Here is a 24,369-nt window from a genome sequence, read left to right on the forward strand (position 1 = left end):
AAGGGAAAAAAAATCATTCTTTAGTAAGAAACGCAAATATGTGGCATTCTACAATTCCTATTATTCCTGAGATACTTCAGGCTATAGAGAATTTGAACCACTTTCAGCACATGAAATGTTTGGATGCTGCAGTCATAAATGGCTTTACCTCTTTTAAAAAAGACAAAATGAGTAAACAACTGATTTTAATAAATATTCATCTGTCTGGCTACAGTTGTTTCTGGTTCTATTTCATCCCTCCTGACCGCCAGAGGCGGTGCTGAAAGCACTGAATGTTCCCTTCGGGCATGCGCAGTTCGAGTAATTATACCAACAGAGTCACACCTGTGACGCCGGATGACCACTCGGAGGCTATATAGCCTGCTGTCATCCTTGGCTCTGTTCCTTTTTTCTTCTCGCAAGCGGTTCGCTAACTTCCCCGTTGTGTGACGCCCCAACGCGCGGAGTTGCGGTTTTTCCTCCGCCCTCCCAGGGCTGCAACGGGTTGATTGTGGAAGTTCTTTGGAAGGTAAGTAAGCTGTTTGTTGGTGACGGTAGCGTTCGCGCCCCCTCTCCCAGCTCACGGCTTTTCGTTACCCTGTTACCTACAGCTGGGGCTGTTGATTGTGTACGGCTAATGTTGTTAGCCCATTTCGGTTTACCAGTTTATACCTGGTGACGGCAGCGTGTTCGCCCCCTCTCCCAGTGTGACTAATAAGTTAATTTACCGAGGTCTAAAGACGACTAACGTTGTTAGTTATTTGGTTTATCAGTTTATACCGGTGACGGTAGCGTGTTCGCTCCCTCTCCCAGTGCGACCAAAATCATTTACCGAAGTTGTGTACGGCTAATGTTGTTAGCCCATTTCGGTTTACCAGTTTATACCTGGTGACGGCAGCGTGTTCGCCCCCTCTCCCAGTGCGACTAAGTTAATTTACTGAAGTGTAAAAGACGGCTAACGTTGTTAGCGCCTTTGATTTATTGGTTTTATACCTGGTGACGGTAGCGTGTTCGCCCCCTCTCCCAGTGTGACTAATACATTGATTTATTCAAGTGTGAAGTACGGCTAATGTTGTTAGCCCATTTCGGTTTACCAGTTTATATCTGGTGACGGCAGCGTGTCCGCCCCCTCTCCCAGTGTGACTAATAAGTTGATTTACCGAGGTCAAAAAAAAAAAAAAGACGACTAACGTTGTTAGCTCCTTTTGGTTTACCAGTTTATATCTGGTGACGGCAGCGTGTCCGCCCCCTCTCCCAGTGTGACTAATAAGTTGATTTACCGAGGTCAAAAAAAAAAAAAAGACGACTAACGTTGTTAGCTCCTTTTGGTTTACCAGTTTATACCTGGTGACGGCAGCGTGTTCGCCCCCTCTCCCAGTGTGACTAATAAGTTGATTTACTCAAGTGCGAAGTACGGCTAACGTTGTTAGCGCCTTTAATTTATTGGTTTTATACCTGGTGACGGTAGCGTGTTCGCCCCCTCTCCCAATATCAGCCTCCTTGTGTTTGCAGCCTATTTCTTGGCTCTGCCATAACTGGTGACGGCTGCGTTCGCGCCCCCTCTCCCGATTTTAGCGCATTTTCATTTAATTGGGTTGAGCATTGCCGACCTTAGACATGGATGGCTTCCATAGCTGCAGGGATTGTGGGGCTGCCCTCCAGGCAGAGGATGGCCACGACCTGTGCCCTACCTGCCTTGGACATGAGCACCTTGTGGAGGCGTTGTCCGAGAACCCCTGCATGAATTGCAGTTTCATGCCACATGCAGTGAGGGTGGCCCGGTTGGCACAGTTGTGCCCCCAGGAGGGTTCTGACCTTCCGCCCTCTGGACAGGTGGATCCCCCCAGGCGTTCTAAGCGCCGTGGTGGGTCTGCGGTCTCAGCACCCCCTCCTCGGAGGAGACGGGCCAAACTTGACCAGGGCCTGGCCACAAGGGTGGAACAGTTGTCAGCGGAGTTGGCAGAGATGAAGTCCTTGCTGCAGACACATCGGTCTGATACCTCTCTTCCAGTGGCTGGGCTCTCCTCCCCACCCATGCCTGAACTAGTTGCGGAGGAGGACGTCATATCTCTGGCTGCCTCTGCTTCTCATTTCAGAGATGAGGAGGAGGCAGGGTCCTCTCAAGCCTCTGACAATGGGTCGTTTTCATCCCGGAGTGCAGTTGGGGAGGCCAGTGACAGTTCCATGCGGGATGTCATGTCCATGGCCCTGAAGCAGCTGCAGCTAGAACTCCCGCAAGGAGAGGTGTCCGACTCCGGGAGTGCCTTTTTCAGGCGCGGACGGGCCCCTACTCCATTTTCTGTACCTCCATCAGAGGAGTACCTTAAGGAGTTGCACGCTTGCTGGCGGGACCCGAGAGCGTTATCACGGCTCTCCTCAGACGGTCGGGTGTTGGCTGCCATGCACGAGTCGGTGAAAGCCGGCCTGGACCGTATGCCAGCAGTTGAACCAGCTGTTGCTTCACTGATTGTGTCACCAGATGAGGCCCTACGTCCTGAGGTCAGGTGCCCACGGACTCAATGCCGGGTTACAGATGACCTCTTGTGTAAGGCATACAATGCAGGAGCGCGTGCGGGACGTCTTGGCAACTCCCTGGCGCACCTCATGTTCGCCCTCTCTACATCCGTTCAGGATGCTGGTGGTGCAGCTGCAGCGGTTGGCTTTAGTGACGCAGCGTTGCAGGCCTTTGCGCTGATGACCAGAGAGCTCGGTCGAGTCATGTCATTCCTTGTCCAAGCTCGTAGACAGGTCTGGCTTGCACAGTCTCCTCTCACGGAGGCTTGCCGTAGGACCCTCAGGGGTGTCCCGGTCGTGCCAGGGGAGTTGTTTGGGTCAGCTGCCCTGGAGGCACTGGAGCGGACTATTCAGGCGCGTCAGACCAGCCAGCAGCTTTCTGGCCTTCGCAGGAGCGTACCCCCCTTTCCTCAGCGTTCAGGGCGCCCTGCTACTACCCCCAGCGTTCGGCCACGGCCTCAGACTGGTGATGGATCTGGTGGTTCCTATCCCCGTGATCTGCGGCAGAGACCCAGCAGGGACTTTCGTAGGCCAGTCGGCCGCCCAGCTAGACCGACCCGGGCCTCAGATCCTGGACGTCCCCCCCCCAGGGCTCCCAGAGGCCGAGGGGATAGAAGATGACGCCACCGGGCCAGCCGTCGGACATTTTTCCCATCAGCAGCTACGTTTCTGGGCTGCTCACTCTGTGGATCCATGGGTGGTTGCCACCCTAACCCATGGCTACAGACTCCAGTTCCGACGGCGGCCCCCCTCTCTCACGCCGGGTCAAAATGACCATTATCACCGACCCGGTGAAATCCTTGGCACTAGACCAGGAGCTTTCCGCCCTCCTAGCCAAGGGAGCAATCGAGGCTGTGGATCCTCTGCGGCAACCCAGAGGCTACTATTCCACGTACTTCCTCGTGGCAAAGAAGACTGGCGGTTTTCGCCCCGTTCTAGATTTAAGGGGACTCAATCAGTACCTGAAAGTCCTTCCATTCCACATGCTCACCACAGCAGAGGTCCTTCAGACTGTCGTGGCAGGGGATTGGTTTACGTCAGTAGATCTGACAGATGCCTACTTCCATGTACCTATTGCGGCAGAACATCGCCGCTTTCTCAGGTTTGCTTACCAGGGTCGCCATTGGCAATTCCGGGTGCTCCCATTCGGGCTCTCCCTTTCCCCGAGGGTGTTTACTCGTTGCGTGAAAGCGGCCCTCTCTCCTCTGCAGGCCTCCGGAGTAAGGATTCTGCCATACCTGGACGACTGGCTTCTCTGTGCTCCCACTCAGGTAGCTGCCTCTCGGGATACGTCCCGGCTTCTTCTACAGGTGTCACGGTTGGGCCTCAAAGTCAACCTTGCAAAGAGTTGTCTGGTTCCATCTCAGACAACCACCTTTCTTGGGATGCATCTGGACTCCACTACCATGAAGGCCCGTCCGTCTGTTCGCAGGGTGGACGACATACTCCAGTTTGTCGGTCGATTCAGGCTGGGCAGGCAGTTTCCTTACAGCATCTTCCTGCGAATGCTGGGCAAACTGACATCGGTCACTCGTGTCGTGCCCTTGGGTTTGCTCCTTCTGCGCCCTTTGCAGCGGTGGCTCAACAGCTTTCACCTAGATGCCAGGCTGCACAGACGTCACAGGCTCATGGTGACGAGGCTGTGCCTCCGTGCCCTAGCTCATTGGCAGGACAGGACCCTCTTGTCCTGTGGCGTTCCAATGGGGTTAGTGGTGTCTCGAAGGGAAGTGGTCACCACGGATGCCAGCCCCAAGGGCTGGGGCGCCGTGTGGCAACACAGAGCGGTTCGGGGTCTCTGGGGACCAAGGGAGCGCACCGAGCACATAAACGTGCTGGAGCTGCGGGCTGTGCACATGGCCCTCAGGTGCCTTCTGCCCCACCTAGAAGGACGGCATGTGTTGGTTCGAACGGACAACACCTCTGTTGTTTACCATATCAACCACCAGGGAGGCACCAGGTCAGCACGTCTCCTGGAGGTGTCCAGGGATCTCCTGGAATGGGCGTTTCCCCGTCTGTCCACCCTGCGCGCAGCATATCTACCAGGGCGGCAGAACCAGGTTGCAGACTCTCTATCCCGCCAGGCACCTGCTCCGGGAGAGTGGTCTCTTCACCGCGACGTAGTGCGCAAGATCTGGAACCTCTTTGGCCAGGCAGAGGTAGATCTGTTTGCCACAGAGGAGTCAACCCAGTGCCCCCTATGGTATTCCCTGACAGGGGTCGGGGGCGCACTGGGCCAGGATGCGCTGGCTCATCCATGGCCACAGGTTCTCCTGTATGCCTTTCCACCCCTCTCGCTGATTTGGCCTACTCTACGGAGGGTTCTCGAGGGAGGCCACAGGGTGTTGCTGGTAGCTCCGTTCTGGCCAGCACGCCCATGGTTCCCGCTGCTTCGGAGTCTGTGTCTCAGTACTCCATGGCGTCTTCCAACAAGGAGGGACCTGCTGTCTCAGTTGGGGGGACAGATATGGCACCCCAACCCTCAACGTCTCCAGCTGTGGGTCTGGCCCCTGGGAGGCTGACTGGGTGTTCAGAACCTGTCAGACACACCATTTTGAGTGCTAGGGCGCCCTCCACTAGGCTGCAGTATGACAACAGATGGCGTCTTTTTTCTCAGTGGTGCTCTGCCCACAATGAGAATCCGGTTACCTGCTCGGTGCCCACAATTCTGGAGTTCCTCCAGTCTCTCCTTGATAAGGGCTGCTCTCCTTCGACCCTTAAGGTGTATGTTGCGGCAATTTCATGTCGTCACCTACCTGTCGACGACCGTACAGTAGGGCGCCATGATCTGGTCTCTCTTTTTCTGCGCGGTGCTCGTAGGTTACGCCCGCTGCCGGCTCCACGAGTGCCCGATTGGGACCTACCATTGGTTCTTGCGGCCCTGTGCCATTCTCCATTCGAGCCTTTGGCACAAGCGGACCTCAAGTGGCTTTCTTGCAAGACCGCCTTTCTGTTGGCTATCGTGTCGGCTAAGAGAGTCAGTGAGTTACATGCTCTCTCTGTCAGCCCTACATGTATCAGGTGGGCTTCAGATGACTCCGGTGTTACCCTGTGGCCTAATACTGCATTTGTGCCTAAGGTGTTGTCTCCTTTTCACCGTAACGAGCCATTGCAGTTGGCTCGGTTTCAGCCCCAGTCAGGTGCAACCGAGGGGTCTGAGTTATTGTGCCCAGTAAGGGCATTGGAAGCATATATTTCGGCCACCGCAAGTCTAAGACGCTCAGACCAGCTTTTTCTGTGTTATGGGGGTCCGAGGTTAGGCTACCCTCTTTCCAAGCAGCGTCTGTCTCATTGGATAGTGAGTGCCATCTGCCACGCCTACGCTGTAGGTCGCCGCTCCCTGCCAGTCAGGGTGAGGGCACATTCCACCAGGAGCGTCTCTGCTTCCTGGGCGGCTTTGAGAGGGGTCCCTCTGGAAGCAATATGTGCTGCTGCATCATGGGCTTCCCCGACCACCTTCACGAGGTTCTACAACGTCAATGTGACTGTCCCTCATCCACTGGGTCAGGTCCTTTTTACAAGGTTCTGCTGGGCCCTCTCAGTGAGGTATGTGCTCAGGATTCCTTGTGACATAGTTGGCATTAGTCATTCAGTGCTTTCAGCACCGCCTCTGGCGGTCAGGAGGGATGAAATAGAACGAAAGTTACGTATGTAACTACGGTTCTATGAATCCCGGATGACCGCCAGAGCTTCTCTGTCACTCAGAATCCTTGCTTCTGCGAGAAGATTCTGTAGGAACAGAGCCAAGGATGACAGCAGGCTATATAGCCTCCGAGTGGTCATCCGGCGTCACAGGTGTGACTCTGTTGGTATAATTACTCGAACTGCGCATGCCCGAAGGGAACATTCAGTGCTTTCAGCACCGCCTCTGGCGGTCATCCGGGATTCATAGAACCGTAGTTACATACGTAACTTTCGTTTTATCCAACAAAGACCCTGTCAACAAGGATCTGTTGGCGATATTCTCCATGTGCAACAACCAAACAATCACGTATACTTAAGAGCTACCTCGTGCCCAAAGCAGTGTCAGTGTATCAGTGTAAAAATCTAAAATTCGCAGTGCATCAAATGAACACTATTAAATGCTGACAGGAATACCTCAAGAGGAATTGAAATGAAATGGAAAAATAAAGAAAGCTTTCAAACATATCCATTAATGTCAACGCTTAAGCCCCTCTCCAGGCCTTACCAGAGCTTTCCATCTTGATAAAGTTTCCACCTTTAAACCTATGAAGGGATCTAAAAAGTTGAGACTTTTCCAACATGTCCACTCATTTTTTTCTTTTAACTCACCAGCACACCCCTTCTTGTCTGCCGGCTTCCATTTGTCTGCCTCATCAACTTACAGCCCAGACATCCTCCAGCGTGGAGGCTTGCAGAAGCATGCCATGAAAACTTCGCTGCCGTCTAAATGTCTCACAGCCTCAGTGTGAAATATATGGTACCAATATCGCTTGCACAAAATCTCATTTGCTGTTTGTGTGGGAGGCAATAATGGTACGTTTTCTGAGTGACTGCTTCTACAACAGTCTTGTGGATCACGCAAAACTAGAGGTTTAGATGCACAGCGTGCATAACTCTGCAGCCTGTTACTTCTGACTTTTAGAACGGGGACACCCGTAGCTAAGATGTGAGAGTGAGGGGCCTGTAATGGCAGGTATGATCCCCTGAGCCGCCACATAATCATCAGCCAGTTGGTGAGATACCGAACCTCAAGCTGCTCTCTGCAGACAACAGTGTCTGATTATAAAGGGGCTTACTTCATATTCTTCTACAAACTATACAAAGCTCTGCTTCCATCGAATTACAATACCAACAAAACCTTCCTGCAATTTAATTCAATTCAAAAAGTGAAACACCTACACTGTATTGATTCATTACACATAAAGGGAAATATTTCCAACATTTTTTCCCCCCATTTTCTGTTAATGGTTATCTCCTCCAGCTTTAGAAATCTGCAAATTCAGTTTCTCAGAAAACTGGATTTTCATGTGACACAAATAAAAATACTTTTAAGAAAAAAAAAAAAAAAAAAGAGGCCTCCTGAAATGTATCTCCATGTACTGTACAGTATCAGGTTAAAGTATCAGGTTAAAGAATTAACATCTTCCATAAAGCTTGTTGAAGGAAACATGAAGTGTTCAGTAAAAAAACAAAACAAAAAAAAAAACATTGGCCAAACACAAGAAAATGACAGCTCCTCCACGTTATCACTGGTTGCGTAAACCTTAAACTGGACATCAAGCAACTTAGATTCTTAGCTTTTTTTCCATTCTTCCAGATTCTGGCACCTTTTTTTCCTTCCACTAAACTTTCCATTAATACCTCGACACAGCCCTTTGATTGGCCAACTTCTTCAATAATGATTCTTCAATAATCTTTTGTGGAAGGTGTCGCTGAATATCAGCTAGACAATCATTACGTTTACAGTTTTTGTCATAACTGTGTTGGCCATAACGTACTGTTCCTGTAACAGATATCCTTTTTACTAAGTCTTCTGGAATATAGAGAGAATTTGGGGTTTTCATTAATCCACCATTCACACAAATTGATAGAATTAAAAGCTTGAATTATATTACTCTGTGTGTAATTAATCTAGATAATTAACAAGATTCCCTTACAGATTTCAATTAATGAAATAATTTCACTTCTTGATGATTTCCTGATTTATTAAGATGCACCGGTTAGAAAAAAAAGAGACTATGTCAAGTTTTCCCCGTATTTGTCCCTGGTTTGGTATTTTTTATTTTCTTTTGGTTGTTTTTTTACAAATAATATGGAGGCATATCATTTAACTCAAAGCAATTTACATTAGTAATTGAGTCTGAATGGATCTGACTCCTGCTCTGCAAATAAAACAAAACTTAAATCACTTTGGTGACTGAGCAAAAACTCTTTAAGGGATAATCTTGGAAGAGCTGATGAGCAAACTCTCGTTAACTAATTTAGGTCTGTGGGACGGCACATACAGCCAAAATCCCAGCTTTCACTGGGAGATAAGTCACCTGTAGGGTGATGTTGCTCGTGTCGATGCCAGAGATCTGCACGTTGGGGCACACCAGGCTGGCCGGGGTCAGCTGGAGGTGAATGCCATCCAGTGTAGTCAGGCCATCAGGGAGCGACACGGTGAGGTCCCCTGCAGCTGAAACACAGACACATACAGGGACGGCTTTACAAGGCTGCATGAAGCTAATGTCCGAAGAACGATTAGAACGGAGGGAAAGTCTAGAGTTTTCTGAAAATCCTTCAGAAAAGCTTTGTGCTTTTCCCGTACGCAAAGAAACACTCAGTGCTTCGCTCCGAGACGCTAAAAGCCTGTTACATAAAAACATCAGAGCCTCCCTTTATGTCCAAAGAGCCTTTGCTCAGACAGAACTGCATCCGAGCCGGGGACAAACATAATCAGGAATTTTTGAAGGCACTTTGACTTTTGGATTACATAATGGTAGATTTTGGCTGGAAACATTCAAAAGCCATGCATGACTGGAAAAAACAAGGCAAACAAGGTGGTGCTTGGTGATAAAACAGCTTCGTCCTCTGGGGTTTAGATCTATTAAACTGTGACAAAAATGACATGGTCTGGGGCAACAGTGCAGACACTGCTATTTAACTTTCCACCAACCGAAAGATGACGATCTCCCGCAGGATTTCAGCTTCACACCCTGACTTTAGCATTTATTATCAGCCTGATATCATGCTCAGAGTAGTGATCTATAACGTAGGAGTGACTCCTCAAAAAAATAAGCCTTAGCTTTACTGTGCTGGATGATTTCTGCCTCCCAGCACGATGCACCCCGACCCTTCTAAACCGGAGTGGATAAAATCCATTTTCTATAACATAATCCGTATTATTCTCTTTATATAGTGCTTCCTTTATCTGCTTTGCTAAATATTTTCTTTAAAAAAAAATATCCACAAAACCCACCTGACATAGAGGCTGGCAGAATGGCCTGACTGACGAGGCCTGATTGCAGCAGGTTCTGGTCAAAGTGCCCCGTCAGAACCTGATTGGCTGGGAGGTAAATGCTGGGGTCAGAGTTGGGGGCCTGCAGTAGACCCACAGGCTGAAGTGGTTCTGAAGATGCCGTTTGATGGACCTGACCGGAGGACCCTGTCTGCCCTGAGTCCTGACCGTGTCTGGAATGACCGGTAGAGGAGCGCTTGGATTTGCGACTCTCGCTGTTCGGACGAAAGTGACACTGGATGTGGGTTTTCCGGTGGCCTGAGGTTCTGAAGCGAAGTTCGCAGAAGGGACATTTGAAGGGCTTGGAGCCGGTGTGGAGGCGCATGTGCACCTTCAGGCTGCCCTTCGTGGAGAAGGAGGTGTTGCACATGTGACAGCTGAACAGTTTCTGACCTGCAAAAAGAAAAACAACTCGAATCACTGCTCAAATCAAACTTTCGCTTACCAATCAAGCGTCCAAAACTTCACTTTTCTTTTGTAATGCTCACCTTCTGTAAAAGTTTTTTTTTTAAATGTAGCAAATATTCAACATTTTCCAAATTACGAGGACAACATTTGTTTAACCGAGAGCCTGCTGCAGACTGTTGGCAGAGCTTCTGAGCTTTGAAGGATTTCTGCCTCTTGTTTTTCATTTTTAAACTTCTATCCATGTGAACAACTTCAAACACACAAACACGGGGTACTGTCAAAAGCATTTGATAAACGCAGAACTACACCTTTTATTGAAGCCGAACTTCAGCTATGACAAGTATTAGAGTGAGATACACTGTACTAAATAAATGAAAAAGTTCCAGGTCTGAGGAAAACCCGTTGTGATGGTCAAGGTACTGTCATTTCTAAACACAATCCTTTAAAAGGAAATTCTAACTTTTCAGAACACATATAGAAGCCATTCTGTAGCCGTAATAAAGGTCTTTATTATTTTTTTAGACATGCCGAGATATTGCTGGAGATCTTACTGCGTGTCCCTGATCAGTGAGCAGACAATCATAAACTAAAACACCCGTGAACCCATCATAAATAAAAGCTTTTACAGAATGGAGGAATATGTTTTAGCTGAAGGAGAAGAACTCAAAGTAAGCCATTTTCATAATCAGTTTAATATTAAAGTCAAAGGAAGTTCAAATGGTGTAAGAAGCCTCCAGGAAGGCAAAACTGTTATCTATTGAGGCGGGACGACGGTTCACTGTGGCTGAAGGAACAGGAAGTTGGTTAGTAGTTGATACCAGGAAATTTAACCTAACAGAGCAAAGAGTCCAATTCTGCAATGGAACATACTATATTAGGAAAAAGAAATCTGTTAAATATCTTACAGTTAATTGTTTAAACAAGGCCTTTACAGATGGTAATGCCAACAGTGCTGGTAGTGGTAATCATTAAAGGAACAATAAGCAATAATTCATTATTTTAGATAGAAATATCTAAAAAATATTTTTCTGAAGAACTGAAAGGATCTTTTTAGATGGACTATGCTAGGACGTATCACACCATCTCTCTGTGTTGTTCTCCAGTCTCATGTACGGGCATGTGAACAGCTGCCACTCAGGGCTTAGCCCTCCCTGACCATAAGATGCCACCGCTACGTTCACCTGAAGACGATCAGGACCCGTTATTATCACAAAAAAAGGAAGAAAAAAATAAAACGGTCTTTGCCACAGAAGTTGTCAGGAGGATTAACATTGACCTCGCGTTTCCAAGGTGGAGAGCACTTCAACGGCAGAAGCTGCTCCAGTTTGACTGAGAGCTAGCTTTTCTCCTCTGGACAGGTGAGTAACAGCGTGAAGTCAAATGTTTGTTTTTGTTGCAGTCTTGTTAGAATTGTGTTGCTACTTTGGTCGAGTCAGTGTATTGCTACAATTGTGGCATGTGGGTTAATTGTTGGAGTTCAGCAATGAGCCAAGCGTTACTGTTATGAGAGGCGAGTAGCCGGTAGCCCAGTTAACATGTTAGCAATGTTTAATGCAGCCTGGTGGGCTTGTGCGTTCTTTATTTGACACAAATTTTTAAATTGGAATGGATAATTGGTCTGATGCTGAGATTTTGGAGGTAGTGAGAGGTGTGGCTTGTCACATAACTTGTTTTGGTTTATAGACCTTGCTCACCAGCCCCTTAGAGGAGAAATTTCACTTATTGCCCCTTTAACATAGGATGTGAAAGTATTTCTAACCTTGTTGATTTTTCTTGAACAAATTTTCCTTTTTTTCCAATTTTTAGGTTTAGTTTTGTTTCAGTTCTGTTAATTTAATATTAAACATTACACTGCTGTTTTTTTCTGCACCTTTCCTGGATTTTGCAACAAAATCTCGTTGAGATTTGTTTGATTATGCAAATTGGAAGTGTAAGTCTAAAGACAGTTTCAAATGCAAAAAACCCCCAAAACAAACAAAAATAAACATTGATAACCTGTTTAAAGGCAGAGCTGTGTGACGCTGACTGCTCTCTCTCTCACATACAGAGTGATATTACCTCTGGTGATATTACCTCTGGTACCAACACAGTATAGAAAAGTTAATGATTAATCAGGACATAAATGCTTCTTAAGACTCCTACTTACTCAAGCTAATAAAGGATTTAAAATAAGAACTCTTATTGACCCAAAATGGGGAAGTTTGGGAGGGAGCTTATTTCTCTAAAATATTAAGATATAAAGAGATTTCCTACAAAGACAACCTTGTAGGAAAAAAAGAACATATTGTGATATAGCACATTAGCATTTTAACTGTGGAAAGGAACAAAGGAAACTAAAAGTTAGTCAGCTATAATTTACCTCTCAAAGGACTGGATGAGATATGAAGCATATGAGAAATGTTAATTTATTTATACATAAAGCAATAAAATTGTATTGGGATATTTTTACTGATGCAAAGAGACAGTAATCTAACTTTCGGGAGTTTTGGGGAAAATCAAGTGATTTTATCAGAAATATTTTATTGCTAATACATTTAAATGTTTAAGTGATCTAAGAAGTAGTGATTGATTTTGTGTTGTTATTTATAGCTTGCAAAGAAAAATCTGCATTGGTCAAAAAAATCTCTGCTCGGTACATCTAATTCTGTCTAATGGTTCCTCGTGCATTGTTCCCCAGCTCTGCTATGATAAAAATTTGTTAATTTAGACTTTTATGACAAGATGTCCACCACCAATCTCATAAAGAACCAAACAGGATAGTATAACATTTACTACAAACACCTTACTTAACATTTTACCTGTATGAGTTTTCACGTGGCAGTCCAGGGTTGATTTCACTGTAAAACTCTTCCCACACTCATCACATTTGTAGGGTCTTTCACCTGTGTGGATCCTGATGTGCCTAAATATTAAAAAACACATTGTCAAAATCGCATGTTTTATAACTTAAGGATAGATATATTTAAGTTTGGCAAAAAACAGAAAAAGAGTAATATAATAGCATGAGGAAAAAATGGGGCGGGTGTGAATAATAGGAAAGAAGTGATTAGAAAAATGTGAATTCTTAGAGTAAGAGAATTAAAATAAAATGATAAATATGGCTCTCTGTAGAGTCCTAATAAAGTCTTATTTTCAGTGCCAAAGAAAAATAAACAAACTGCCAGTTTACAATAAAGAGGTGATTTGGCATTGGGGATTATTTAGCCACTTCTAAAATTGTTCATACAGATATTCTGATATGATCACTAGAAAAGAAGCTTGTTTTATCAAAGATGACTACAACATTTCTGAAACAAAAGTGATTTGTCTGCAAGTAAATGCAGACTGTTACAAAACTGGCACTTTTGCAAAACAGTAATGCCTGCTGTTTTCTGTCCAACATCAAAGCTCCATGCAAAGCTCTCACGCTTTCAGCTGAATCCTTAGTCTCACAAAGCTTTCTTCCTTTGCTCCTAATAAGCTATAGATACATTTTCCTTTTGTTTAATAATTTACTTAACCCTAATGAATAATTCATTCAAGCATAAGTAGGACATTCATAAGTCAAACTAATGTTTGGTCTACAACACACTTGTTGCACAGACAAATCATTTGTTCCATATTTTGATCTAGAAAACTAGTTCAAAGAATTCTTTATCAGGTATAAAACAATACGTTGTCCAAACAAGCTGTTTCTAGCAGAGCTGAGATCAAAACTTGAACACCCCTTTTCAGCTCTGCCCACAATTTTCCTATTGACCTTTCTGATGGATTTAAAGGTGCCACCACTGTATAAACCATTTCATATAGCTGACATTTCTATATATGTAAATTCTCCAAAGAATTTCATTTAAAAAAATAACGTCAGCTTGTTGTTTTGTCAGGCCAAATGTCCCTCCTCAGTAAAAGGGTTGGTTGCAGTAATGATATGCGTCATTTACTAAGAGCCATTTACGTAACTTCTAGGGAAGTTTAAAGATTAACTGCAGTACCACTCCCGTCCAGAGGGCGGTGCCAAGACGACAGTATGGAGAACACAGAAATGGTTTTGCTGATGCCGGTACACCGCCTTAGCCCTTTTTACATCGGCCCTCCCTTATTCCTCCCGCTTGGCTATGCACCACCAGGTTTAACTCTATAAATAAATAAAAATAAAGCACTGCTCCTCTCTGATGGGACTGCAGTGGTGGTGGGGCAGAAGTGGAGAGGGGAGATCGGACTATGATCTGTCTGCTCCAAAGTTTGGCTCACAGAATGAAAATGTAGAGCTTTAGAAGTATGTTTTTGCCTCAGCCATGGCGAGAACGAAGAACAGGATTTTACTGTACAATATCGCTGACCTTTGATCGTCGCAAAGCAATTTTTATACATCATAGGATATCCCTGCTGCACTGATTCGGCTCTTCCTCTGCTTTCTCTACTGGCCGTGGAAGCTATGGAAAGCAGAGAGTCTGCCTTATTCCACACACACAGTGGTTCAATCATCGGCTGGTGCACTCAATAAAACCTTTGAGTGCATGTAAAATGAGAGAAAGACTCGCTCGGTGGTTCTGTATTAGATGCAGCGTGCCTGTCTGCGTCTAGAAAGCTGAAGGTTCTTTTATCTTTTCTTTTTTGTTTCCTGCCGACATGGTTCATGGTTAGTAAATAGTAAAAGAGTTCACAGTCCATCAATTTAGGTTAACATGAAAAGCCAGTCTTAGGGAAATGGGTTTTCTGTGTACAAGGAAAATGAAAGGGTTCCGTTTGATCATTAGTAGTAAAATATAAGTCTTACAGAACTGTGAAGAAAACGTTTATAAATGCCTGGAAAACATCCAGCAAAGATTTTCACATTTGATATCTGGTACTTGCAGACACTCCCCACAAACTTAGCAAAGGCTTTGTATTCACTTTTCAGCCGCAACAAACAGATCCAGCTAGCAGGAAATCACAGATTGTCTGGCCGGCTAAACGCTAAACCACTGCTTTCCCACAGCAGCTTCCCCAACGAGACCAGCCTGGCAGCGGAGGTGACAAGCAACAACAATGCCCCGTAGATAAAGATGTTTGTAAACATGGACTATTTAAAAAAGAAATTTAACTCTTTTTACTGATCAAAATATTATTATTCAAGAGAATAGCTTTTAAGAGAATAGCTTGAGTTGGACATCAATCCCTGTTGAAAGCGCAAAGTGCCACCAACAACGAGTCTATGTATTAAATAGTTTGACAGGTACTTAATGCTATGGTGTGATTCCTTTAAGTTTCAGGTAAAAAAGTACTGATTACATAAATTCTAGAACAAATGATAGAATTAGACTATCTCACTGCTGCAGGCAAACTCACTTTAAACATGTTCCCCACACCTAAAGGACGTGTCTTATCCATTAATTGCTACCTAGTCAAAAATTGCAGACCTCTGCGATTTGGAAATTGCGACTTTTAAAATTTTGATTATATTATATTATATAATTGCCCAAGCCTAAATGGACTAAATTTATATACAGCACTTTTCAAGTCATACTGACCACTCAAAGTGTTTTACGCTAAAGCCACATTCACCCAATCAGACTCACATGCACTTATTCATAACCCAGATAGGTAGACAACTTGTGGTTAAGTGCCTTGCTCAGGGGCACAATGACATAAGGACTGTTGTGCCAGTTCAGACGTGACAGAAAGCGGGCATCGATTCTGGACGTAACGGACTGCGTTACCCATGATGCAATGTGGTCAAAATGGCCACCAACTCCCATCACGCAACACGGCAAAATGGCCGCCGATCAAGATAAGGTTGCTATGGTGATGGCTATAAAAGCCGATCACACACGACGAGCTTCCTTCTTCCCTGGCTTTTGGCCAACCCGAGAAGACACACACACACAGCTGATTCCGTTGGGGTGATTCCACGCCACGTGTTCGATTGCTCGCTGGACCGAGATTTTTCGACGCAACGGTTATTCCCTGTTTTATAACAGGAGGTCGACTTAAATAAGTACTTTTAAATTCCCTCTGATCAAAAGACTGAGAGACGCCGGATTTCCCAGTGATCGAAGAGGACCCCGCTTTGTCTGGCCAACAAAGCGACCGAACCCGGAGGAAGAAACGAAGGAGTTTTTTTTTCCCCGTGCCGCTGCAGCCTGCGGTCAACTGCGCTCGTCAAGACGCGTCCAGAAAGCCGCACACTCGGAGCGCTCCAAGACCAGCCCCGAGGCACCTCAAAGTAACGGAGTTTCCCCTTTTATTTCTGTTTCACCAACAGGGTGTTTAGAAGTGCCTGGGCAGGCGTAGAACTTTGTAGGTGTTGGTTAATGCTTTTATTCCACGACGAAGTTGGAATTATTTTGCTGAACATTTTCTTTGTATGTGCATGCATTTTACAATTGATTTGCTGTGTTGATTTGTGATCCATTAAGAACCCCGCCGTGGGTTACCGCTTTATTCCTTTCCATCTTCTTCCCTGCTTCCCCCCTCTCTCTCTCTTTCGCTTCTTATCAGTTTAATTTCTTTGTCCGAGCTCAAGTCGCGGGCTTTGCTTTAAACTCCCAGTTAGCTGCCCCCCTCTCGAAGCGAGGCATTATCCTATCAGCGTAAGCGTGGTTACGTCATTAGGACCTCCCCTCATACGTCATCGTAGCAGCCATCTTGGGAGGGTGACGTATATCTGAACTGTAGGTAGCTTAGCTGAACTAGCTTTGTGTAAGACATCAAAGCGTCCAGTGAGATTCCCGAAGCTGTTCTGTCTATCAATGCTGATACGTCAAATGCCGGTGTTTCGAGGGCGGTGTTAAACAACTTTGAGTTAAGTTAAGATCTGCTAACCGCTCATTTTAATCCATTGTTTATTTTGTTTTGTTCTTTATTTCCACATATATATTTTGCATGTTTTAGTTTAGTAATGAGTAAGAATTCCAAAGTTGTTTGAATCAGAGAATTACTGTAACAGGGAATTGCTTTTGGTTCAATAAAACCACGACTGTGGAATAGACATTGTCTTGTGTTCAGTCCAATTCACAGTTACATGGTTATTCAGAAATCAGAGCTAACCTCCTTTGGAGTTAACATCTGATATTAATACAGAGACAATATCATTGGATGGTGATAAGGAATAAGGATTTAAACTCTAATTGCAGTTACATTGGGGTTCTCACAGCCTGCTGGATAAACCTGGTCGGTTAACAGTCCGACCTGATCATTTATTCCAGCATAAATGAGTTCATAACAGCAAATTAACTAATACATTAGTGGTATAAATACTTATAAGCTTATAGCTAACATCACCACCATTTGAACTATATTTGTTATAGCGGAATTTTGAGTTGAATGATTTATTATTCAAATTATAATACCAAATTATAATTAATAATAATAATAAGCATATTCAACCAGCTTATGGCATAACAGGACAATGGATTTAGACCAACAGCTTACACGTTGACACATAAGATTCGCAACCAAAACACTTATGATATTCTGACAAAACGTCAAAGGCACCACAACAAGAGTTTGCCCATAATTGGAGGCATAACCTTTACCTGATTAGGTCGCTGGGCTTCTTAAAGCTCTTGGGGCAGTAATTGCAGCAGTTGGCAAACTTGGGCTCGGTTTCCAGCTCCACCGCTTTGTCCTTGATCTCACTGATTCGATCCCTCTCAGCCGCTGACTGGGCGAGGATCCGCTCCGACACCGAGGCCTCCTCTCCGGGATCTTTCGCCAGCTCGGCAGCCTGCTCCTCCGTGAAAGTGATGATTTCCAAACTCCTCCTCTTGGATAATTTTTGTTCGCCATCCTCGTCATCATCCTCCCCATCTGGGCAATCAAGACCTAGAGCTGGCAGATGCAGGAACTGTCAGTACAACCAAACGTCTGAGCGTGCCAAGCCTTTCTATGGTCCTTTCTACGCAGCCAGACAGGAAGCCCAACACAATGAGAAATGGTCAAAATGGACAATATACAGAACGGCAACAAAGAACTCAGGGCAATCTTGAATGAGTTGAAGAAAACACAATCGCAGACTTTCTGCTTGGATTGTGACTCCCAACTGTTCTCCCTGTGCATGCGTGGATTCTCTCCGGGTACTCCGGCTTCCTCCCACAGTCCAAAAACATGACTGTTAGGTTAATTGGCCTCTCTTTCTCCTTAAGTGTGAGTGTGCGAGAATGGTTGTTTGTCCCGTTTTGCCCTGCGATAGACTGCCGACCTGTCCAGGGTGTACCCCGCCTCTCCCCCATTGACAGTTTGAGGTAGGCACCAAGCACCCCTGCTATAAACTTCCTCACAGCTCTGTCACTGACCCATCTTCTGTGTTGCTTAGTCTGTATGGTGTTGTTTTTTTTTGTTTTTGTTCCTTTACAGAACTCACTGACATACAGGCCAGTTCTGTTCACTTAAACAGCAAAAATGCACAACACAAAAACAAAAATGCACAACACAATTTTAGGATTTTTATGGGCAAAAACATTAAAAATATATATATCTTTCAATGTTCTTCCACTTCCCAGTTGTGCACCACTTTATGTTGCTTTATTATTTAAAAACCCCATATAAATATAGTTACATATGTTGATGTAACACAACAAAATGTAAAATTGCTCAATCGCAGCAAATGTAATTTCAAAGGTCAATGTTTATGCGGCAGACTAATCCAAAAAACGTATTTAATCTCCTGAGAAGGAGCTTAATGTGACTAATTGTGATTCTAAAAACCAGACCAAGAGTTGAGACATCCAAACATGCTTACCTTTTTCCTCCATACCGTGCTCCTTCTTCATATGCCTTTTACAAAACATACTGGTCCGGAAGGACTCGTTACATATGGAGCATTTGAATGACTTGTTGTGGATGAACGCGTGGCGACTGAGGCTCCCATTAGTGGTGAACGACGCATCACAAACGTCACACTTATAGGGCTTCACTCCTGCAAGGGAGAGGTCAGAGCAGAACTGAATATCATGAAAAGCTTTAAGGAAATATAACTTATTGTTTTTAGTATTTGAAAGCTAGATTTAAAAAAAAAAAAGATGATTTTGTTGGAGGTGTGACGCTGCTCTTAATGGTCCTGATTATATTGAAGCATTTAAGGACGGCCAGTTCAGTTAGACACAGAAACTCTCCTGGAGGTTTTTCCCCTGCATAAAGAAAGCTTACCGGTGTGTGTGTTCTGATGGGACTTCAGCACTCCTGCTGAGACGAAACCTCGTCTGCAGAGGTTACATGTGTACGGTTTCTCCCCGGTGTGGGATCGGATGTGCTGCTTCAGATGGCTCGACTTTTTGAACGCTTTAGAGCACCAGCTGCATCTAAAAAAAAAAACCGCATCAGGCGCAGGAAGAATTGTTATTTAGCGTTTTGAGCAGCCCTAATATAAAGAGAGAACAGAAAGAGAACGTGTTCAGGGAATGTAAATTTAAGACGAACTCGGCAAGGATGAATTATCTTCTGTCTGTAGAGGACCTGGTTGGTAAAACAAATACTTTGTTTCTTGTTTATTTATTTTGCTGCTGAAATAAATATGTTTGCGAAGAGAGACAATTTTTGTACAAGTGAGCAAGAAAACTGCAGCGGTAGTAGTTCATTTTTGAAGGTCAATCACAGTCTATTTGGCTAAGTCCCACAACAGATCTGTAGATTTCTGTCGTTCTGCTGTTTAATTGATCTCATTTGTTCTAGTAATGAAAACTGGCCAGAGATGAGACTTTCCCAACTTTAATCCTGCATTGCAAAATCCTGAGGGTTTGGACAGTCAGTGAAGCTAAACAGAACCAGGTTCTGAAGCCGCCTTCATACCAAGTTCAACGGTTCATTGTTTGAATACCTAAACCAGCCTGTAGCAACATTAAACTTCCCACCTCTTAACATATTTCACCCATTTAGAAGGGTTAATAAAACTAAACTTCTCTAAATGAGGTTGTCTCCTCAAGACAACCCCATTTAATTGCATAGTCCGGCCTAATTTCCTTGGACCATGATCATAATTTTTCATGCAATAACCTTGCACCAGTTTAACACTTTAAAACAAAGAAGCAATCCTGTTTCTTTATTCACACTATTGCTCAAAGTTGCAACCCACAAACCTGTACGCTCGCTTTGTGTTGTCTTCACCATCTTCCTGGTAGTCTGCTGCTTCTGTGGGCAGCTGGAGATCATTTTGACTGCTTTCCTGAAGAAGCCCATTTGTCTGTATAAGCAAAGAAAAGCCAACAACCCAATTATAAAACATACCACATCACATTTCCCTGTACCAGGATCCTTCCACCATGATATAATATTACATGCTTGTTGCTTAAATTAACCCTCAAACACTTTATAATCCAGAGTAGGGTTGTCACGACACTAAAACTTCAAACTCGACATCGATACCCAGGAAAATATTCGATACTCAATACCATTTTTGAATCCACGGGGATAGAAAAATGACAAATAATTGAAGGCATAACAAATATTTTATCAACATGAAAAAGTCACCTTTTTAAATCTCAACATTCAATAAAAAAATTCTATTAAATTTTATTTATATAACACCAATTCACAAAACGTCATCGGAAGGCTCTTTACATGGGATGTGCTATAAATAAGTGTGCAAATCAATGCTAAATAAATATAACAAATATAACACACACCTAGTTGCATGCTATACACAGCATTAATGTGGACCACTGGTCACGCTAACATCAGTAATATCTTTAATATATTAAATTATGAATGTAACTTTCATTTTTTTAGCCTGTTGGAATTCATCATGAAGGCCATGGTGTCGGTTCTTGAGATGTTTGGCCAAGTTTGTTGCAACCACTTTAAATCACTATTTGTTCACAGGCTTGTCAAAAGCTTTGGGTTTTCCTTCTTCATTTGCCTCGTATGGTAATATATTTAGTATCGATACCATGCTAAATTAGTATTGTATCCGGATACAGCTTTTGAGTATGGATACTTTTAAGAGTATGGATACTTTTGACAACCCCACTCCAGAGATTTACATTTAAAATTCCTTTTATTCAACCAAGAGGTTTGGTAAAGATAATTAATGAGACAGACGCCTCTCAAAAGACAACAGATTAATGTAAAGGGAGCGACAGTTTTTAAAACAAAATAGTTATTTTTTTTATAAACGTTATTTAAAAAGGCATGTTTCATACTTACATGAATTCAAACAGAGGAGAATAATGTCAATAATCGATGCAGAAATCTCCATTTTCATTAACACAATCATTCATACTTAGAATTGCTGACCTGCTTATGGCATATTTTCATGATTTATCATTGGTGATGAGATCTTTGTGCTTGGAAGCCCACCTGGCCATCACCCTAAGCTTTATTTGCATCCACTGATTCTTTATCAGATTTAAGTCAAAATCTTTTCTGCAAAACACCAATATTACGCTGAGCCAGAAGAGAAACGCTGGTAAACCAGCATTATGTTTGGAAAGCAAACATAATGCTGGTTACTCTGAATAATTATTTTATCCAGCCAATAATTCCAAGACTAAATCAGTGATAAAACAACAACAAAGGCTTCTGCCACTGTTAGCAGATTCTAAAAGTATCACGGATGATGCATTCAAGCCTGAGGGTATGAGTACTGACCACCTCTGAGCTGGGCATGTTAAGCAGGTTAGGAGGGTGATAGCTGGAGGAAAGAGCCTGAGACTCCAGGGTGCTGGAATCCTGCAGCTGCTGGACAGTGGAGAACTGGGTCTGGTTGTAGCTCGACTCAGGAATGCTGAAGCCTGGGAGAGGAAAGTGGAAAATAATTTATTTCCTGAAATAAATAATTACATTCAAACTGTGCCCTCATTGACAGCTGGCAAAGCTGACACACAAAAGCTGTTAAAAATGGAGAAACATTTAGGATTGCAGGCAATGAAACTCTGTTATGAAGTGTATGTTTAACGTAATACCAGCAGAACCAACTGCTGACTCCTTTTTAAAAGTTTAGAAAGAAAGCATAGAAAACCTCTAATCTACTAATGCCTGATCACTTCTGCAAACATGCTAAACTTCCACAACTGAATCTACGCCTCCAAAATGTCAGACACGGGTACAGCTCAAAAGATTTGAATGTCATGAACAAGTTCAACATTTTTTGTCACTCATTTAAGAAAGCAAACATCATATGTTATACAGAATCATTACAGAGTGAAAAATGTCCAGCCTTAATCGTTTGTAATCTTGATGATTACAGATAATGAAAAAATTCAACGTCTCAGAAAACAAGAATTTTTCATAAGCTCAATAAAAAAGGATATTTGAAACAGAAATATTGCACAATTATTGACAATGCAGCATATTTAGATAATAATGCAATATTCAAGTCAAATGGAAGAGAAGGAGCAGCCAATTTACAGATGTATATGGAAAATACTATGCAAAAAAGTTTCATAATGGTCTGTTCCTAGAAAATATCATGACTCTAATGATGTTTTCATGAATGTTTTAAATACAGTTTATGAGTAAATATCATACTACTGTCACATTTATTACGGGGCATTAGTAAAAATCTCATACCAGCCTTTTCTGTGATTGTCCTTCAATATTGTATTAAAAAAAATTCATAATTGTGATATATAAAATTACAATAATGACTTGTTACTTGTTAGTTTAGCTAGGTTCCTCTTTCTAAACATCAGATTTTTTTTTCTTAGTCTAATTACATAATTCCTCAAAAGAAAAAGCGTTCCTCTTTGGGATTCCTACATTTAGAGCTGCTCATTTTGAAGCTGAACTCCATGTGTGAACTCCAAATGATGCACAACTCGAGCACCGGTAAATCTGGGGATAAATCAGATTACCAAATGAGATTCTGCTATGAGCGACTATATAATTCTGGCTTCCCACAAGAGGACCAGAAGGTTTCGTGTCATCAGTGGCGACACTTCAATCACAGCACATAACAGTACTCCAGCTCTGACAGTGTGCCACCGGGGGCTAAAGCTGGGTTTGATGTTCAAGAGCCCCTCTTATCCAGATGCATGAAATGTGTGCCCTTCAAAGTTTGATGACAGTGTGTCCTCCCTCTTGAATGGATTACATGTTCTGCTTAGATATAAAGGTTAAACCCCATCCTAGGAGAAGGAGAAATACGGATCTATCTGCTAGATGTTTGATGATCAAGTGTTGTTGTCTGTAGCATCGGTCCACGTTGTCTTTTCAGACTGGACAGAAACAAGAAGTGTCAGCTGGGGGGGTGGCAACCTTAATGACATCGTGGGCAAAGAAAGTCATGTCAGAGCACTTCACCAAAAAAGAAGGACAAATATAAAGAGAAACAGGACACTTTCCTAGATGCAAGATCCAATATGATCAAATGAATGGTTAAAAAAAAAAAGAAAAAGACCATTCTAGCTGTCTCTGAACAACCTCGTTAAGCTGAAAAAAATATTATATCATCAATATTAATGGATTTGGTTTTTCAAAGTGGAACACAAGCTGTAGTAGTCATTTCTGACAGCGGTAAACGTGGCAGGGAAGAATAATAAAGGACCTTAATGTAACATTTCAGAAAAAAATACACCTGCTGACACTCTATGATCCAGGCAAACCTCAAATTCACAGGTGCATCTCAGAACCTTTAAATATCTCGGCAAAAGCCATTTACTAAAATAACTCAGTTCAAAGGGTGACACGGGGAGGGAAATAACTCAAGAAATGATTGTAACTAATTTTGATGGCTTTGTCTGACAACTAATTAAAAGAAAATATTTTACACAAAACCGTAATAATGCTTAAGGCCAATAATACATCATGTGAATTCAGAAATATCAGTATTATCATCAACTGGACAGTATAAGCTTTCAATAGTTCGTCAGGGGTCCTGTGGCATGAACTACTGCATCAATGCACAGAGACAATCAGCCAGTGGAACCTGCTAAAGTGTGAAGGAAGCCCAGGTGGCTTTAAATAGTCTTCTGCCCATCTGCATTATTATCTCTGGTGTCCCCGTTTTCCCCTTCACAAGACCTCATGGAGTCTCTGTGGGCTTTAGATCAAGCTCTCTGGCCACAAAAGCAAATTGATACCTTGATGATAAAATCAAGTGTGTTGGTTTAATGGCTGTAGGACTAACAAGTCAGCAATAATAAAAAATAAAACATATACACACACAACACCATATATATATATATATATATATATTATATATAATATATATATATATATATATACACATATATATATATATACACATATATATATATATATATATATATATATATATATATATATATATATACACATATATATATATATACACACATATATATACACACATATATATATATATATATATATATATATACACACATATAGATATATATTATACACATATAATATATACACATATATATATATATATATATATATACACATATAATATATATATATATATACATACATATATATATATATATACACATATATATATATATATATATATATATATATATATATATATATATATATATATATATATATATATATATATATATATATATATATATATATGGGAAATACCTCACACTGTGGAAAATGAGTTCCACCTTATGAATTGA

The 24,369-nt window shown here is 42.9% G+C and overlaps 1 protein-coding gene across 3 annotated transcripts in view; it reads right to left on the minus strand.

The window, feature by feature from the left end:
- Positions 1 to 24,369, minus strand: part of LOC105933417 (zinc finger protein 236) — a 91,794-nt gene that overhangs the window by 37,037 nt on the left and 30,388 nt on the right. For 2 of the 3 annotated variants that reach the window (XM_036130005.1, XM_012872942.3), the window contains exons 16-23: positions 21,407 to 21,549; positions 19,897 to 20,000; positions 18,971 to 19,122; positions 18,564 to 18,740; positions 17,359 to 17,653; positions 12,661 to 12,764; positions 9,416 to 9,847; positions 8,496 to 8,632 (exon numbers count right to left, since the gene is read on the minus strand). In XM_036130005.1, coding sequence (XP_035985898.1) covers positions 8,496 to 8,632; positions 9,416 to 9,847; positions 12,661 to 12,764; positions 17,359 to 17,653; positions 18,564 to 18,740; positions 18,971 to 19,122; positions 19,897 to 20,000; positions 21,407 to 21,549 — 1,544 coding nt within the window. The remainder of the gene's footprint in view (positions 1 to 8,495; positions 8,633 to 9,415; positions 9,848 to 12,660; positions 12,765 to 17,358; positions 17,654 to 18,563; positions 18,741 to 18,970; positions 19,123 to 19,896; positions 20,001 to 21,406; positions 21,550 to 24,369) is intronic. The other variant, XM_036130001.1, reaches the window with a different exon arrangement.

This window comes from Fundulus heteroclitus, chromosome 3 (genome assembly GCF_011125445.2).
Source record: "Fundulus heteroclitus isolate FHET01 chromosome 3, MU-UCD_Fhet_4.1, whole genome shotgun sequence".
NCBI lineage: Eukaryota > Metazoa > Chordata > Actinopteri > Cyprinodontiformes > Fundulidae > Fundulus > Fundulus heteroclitus.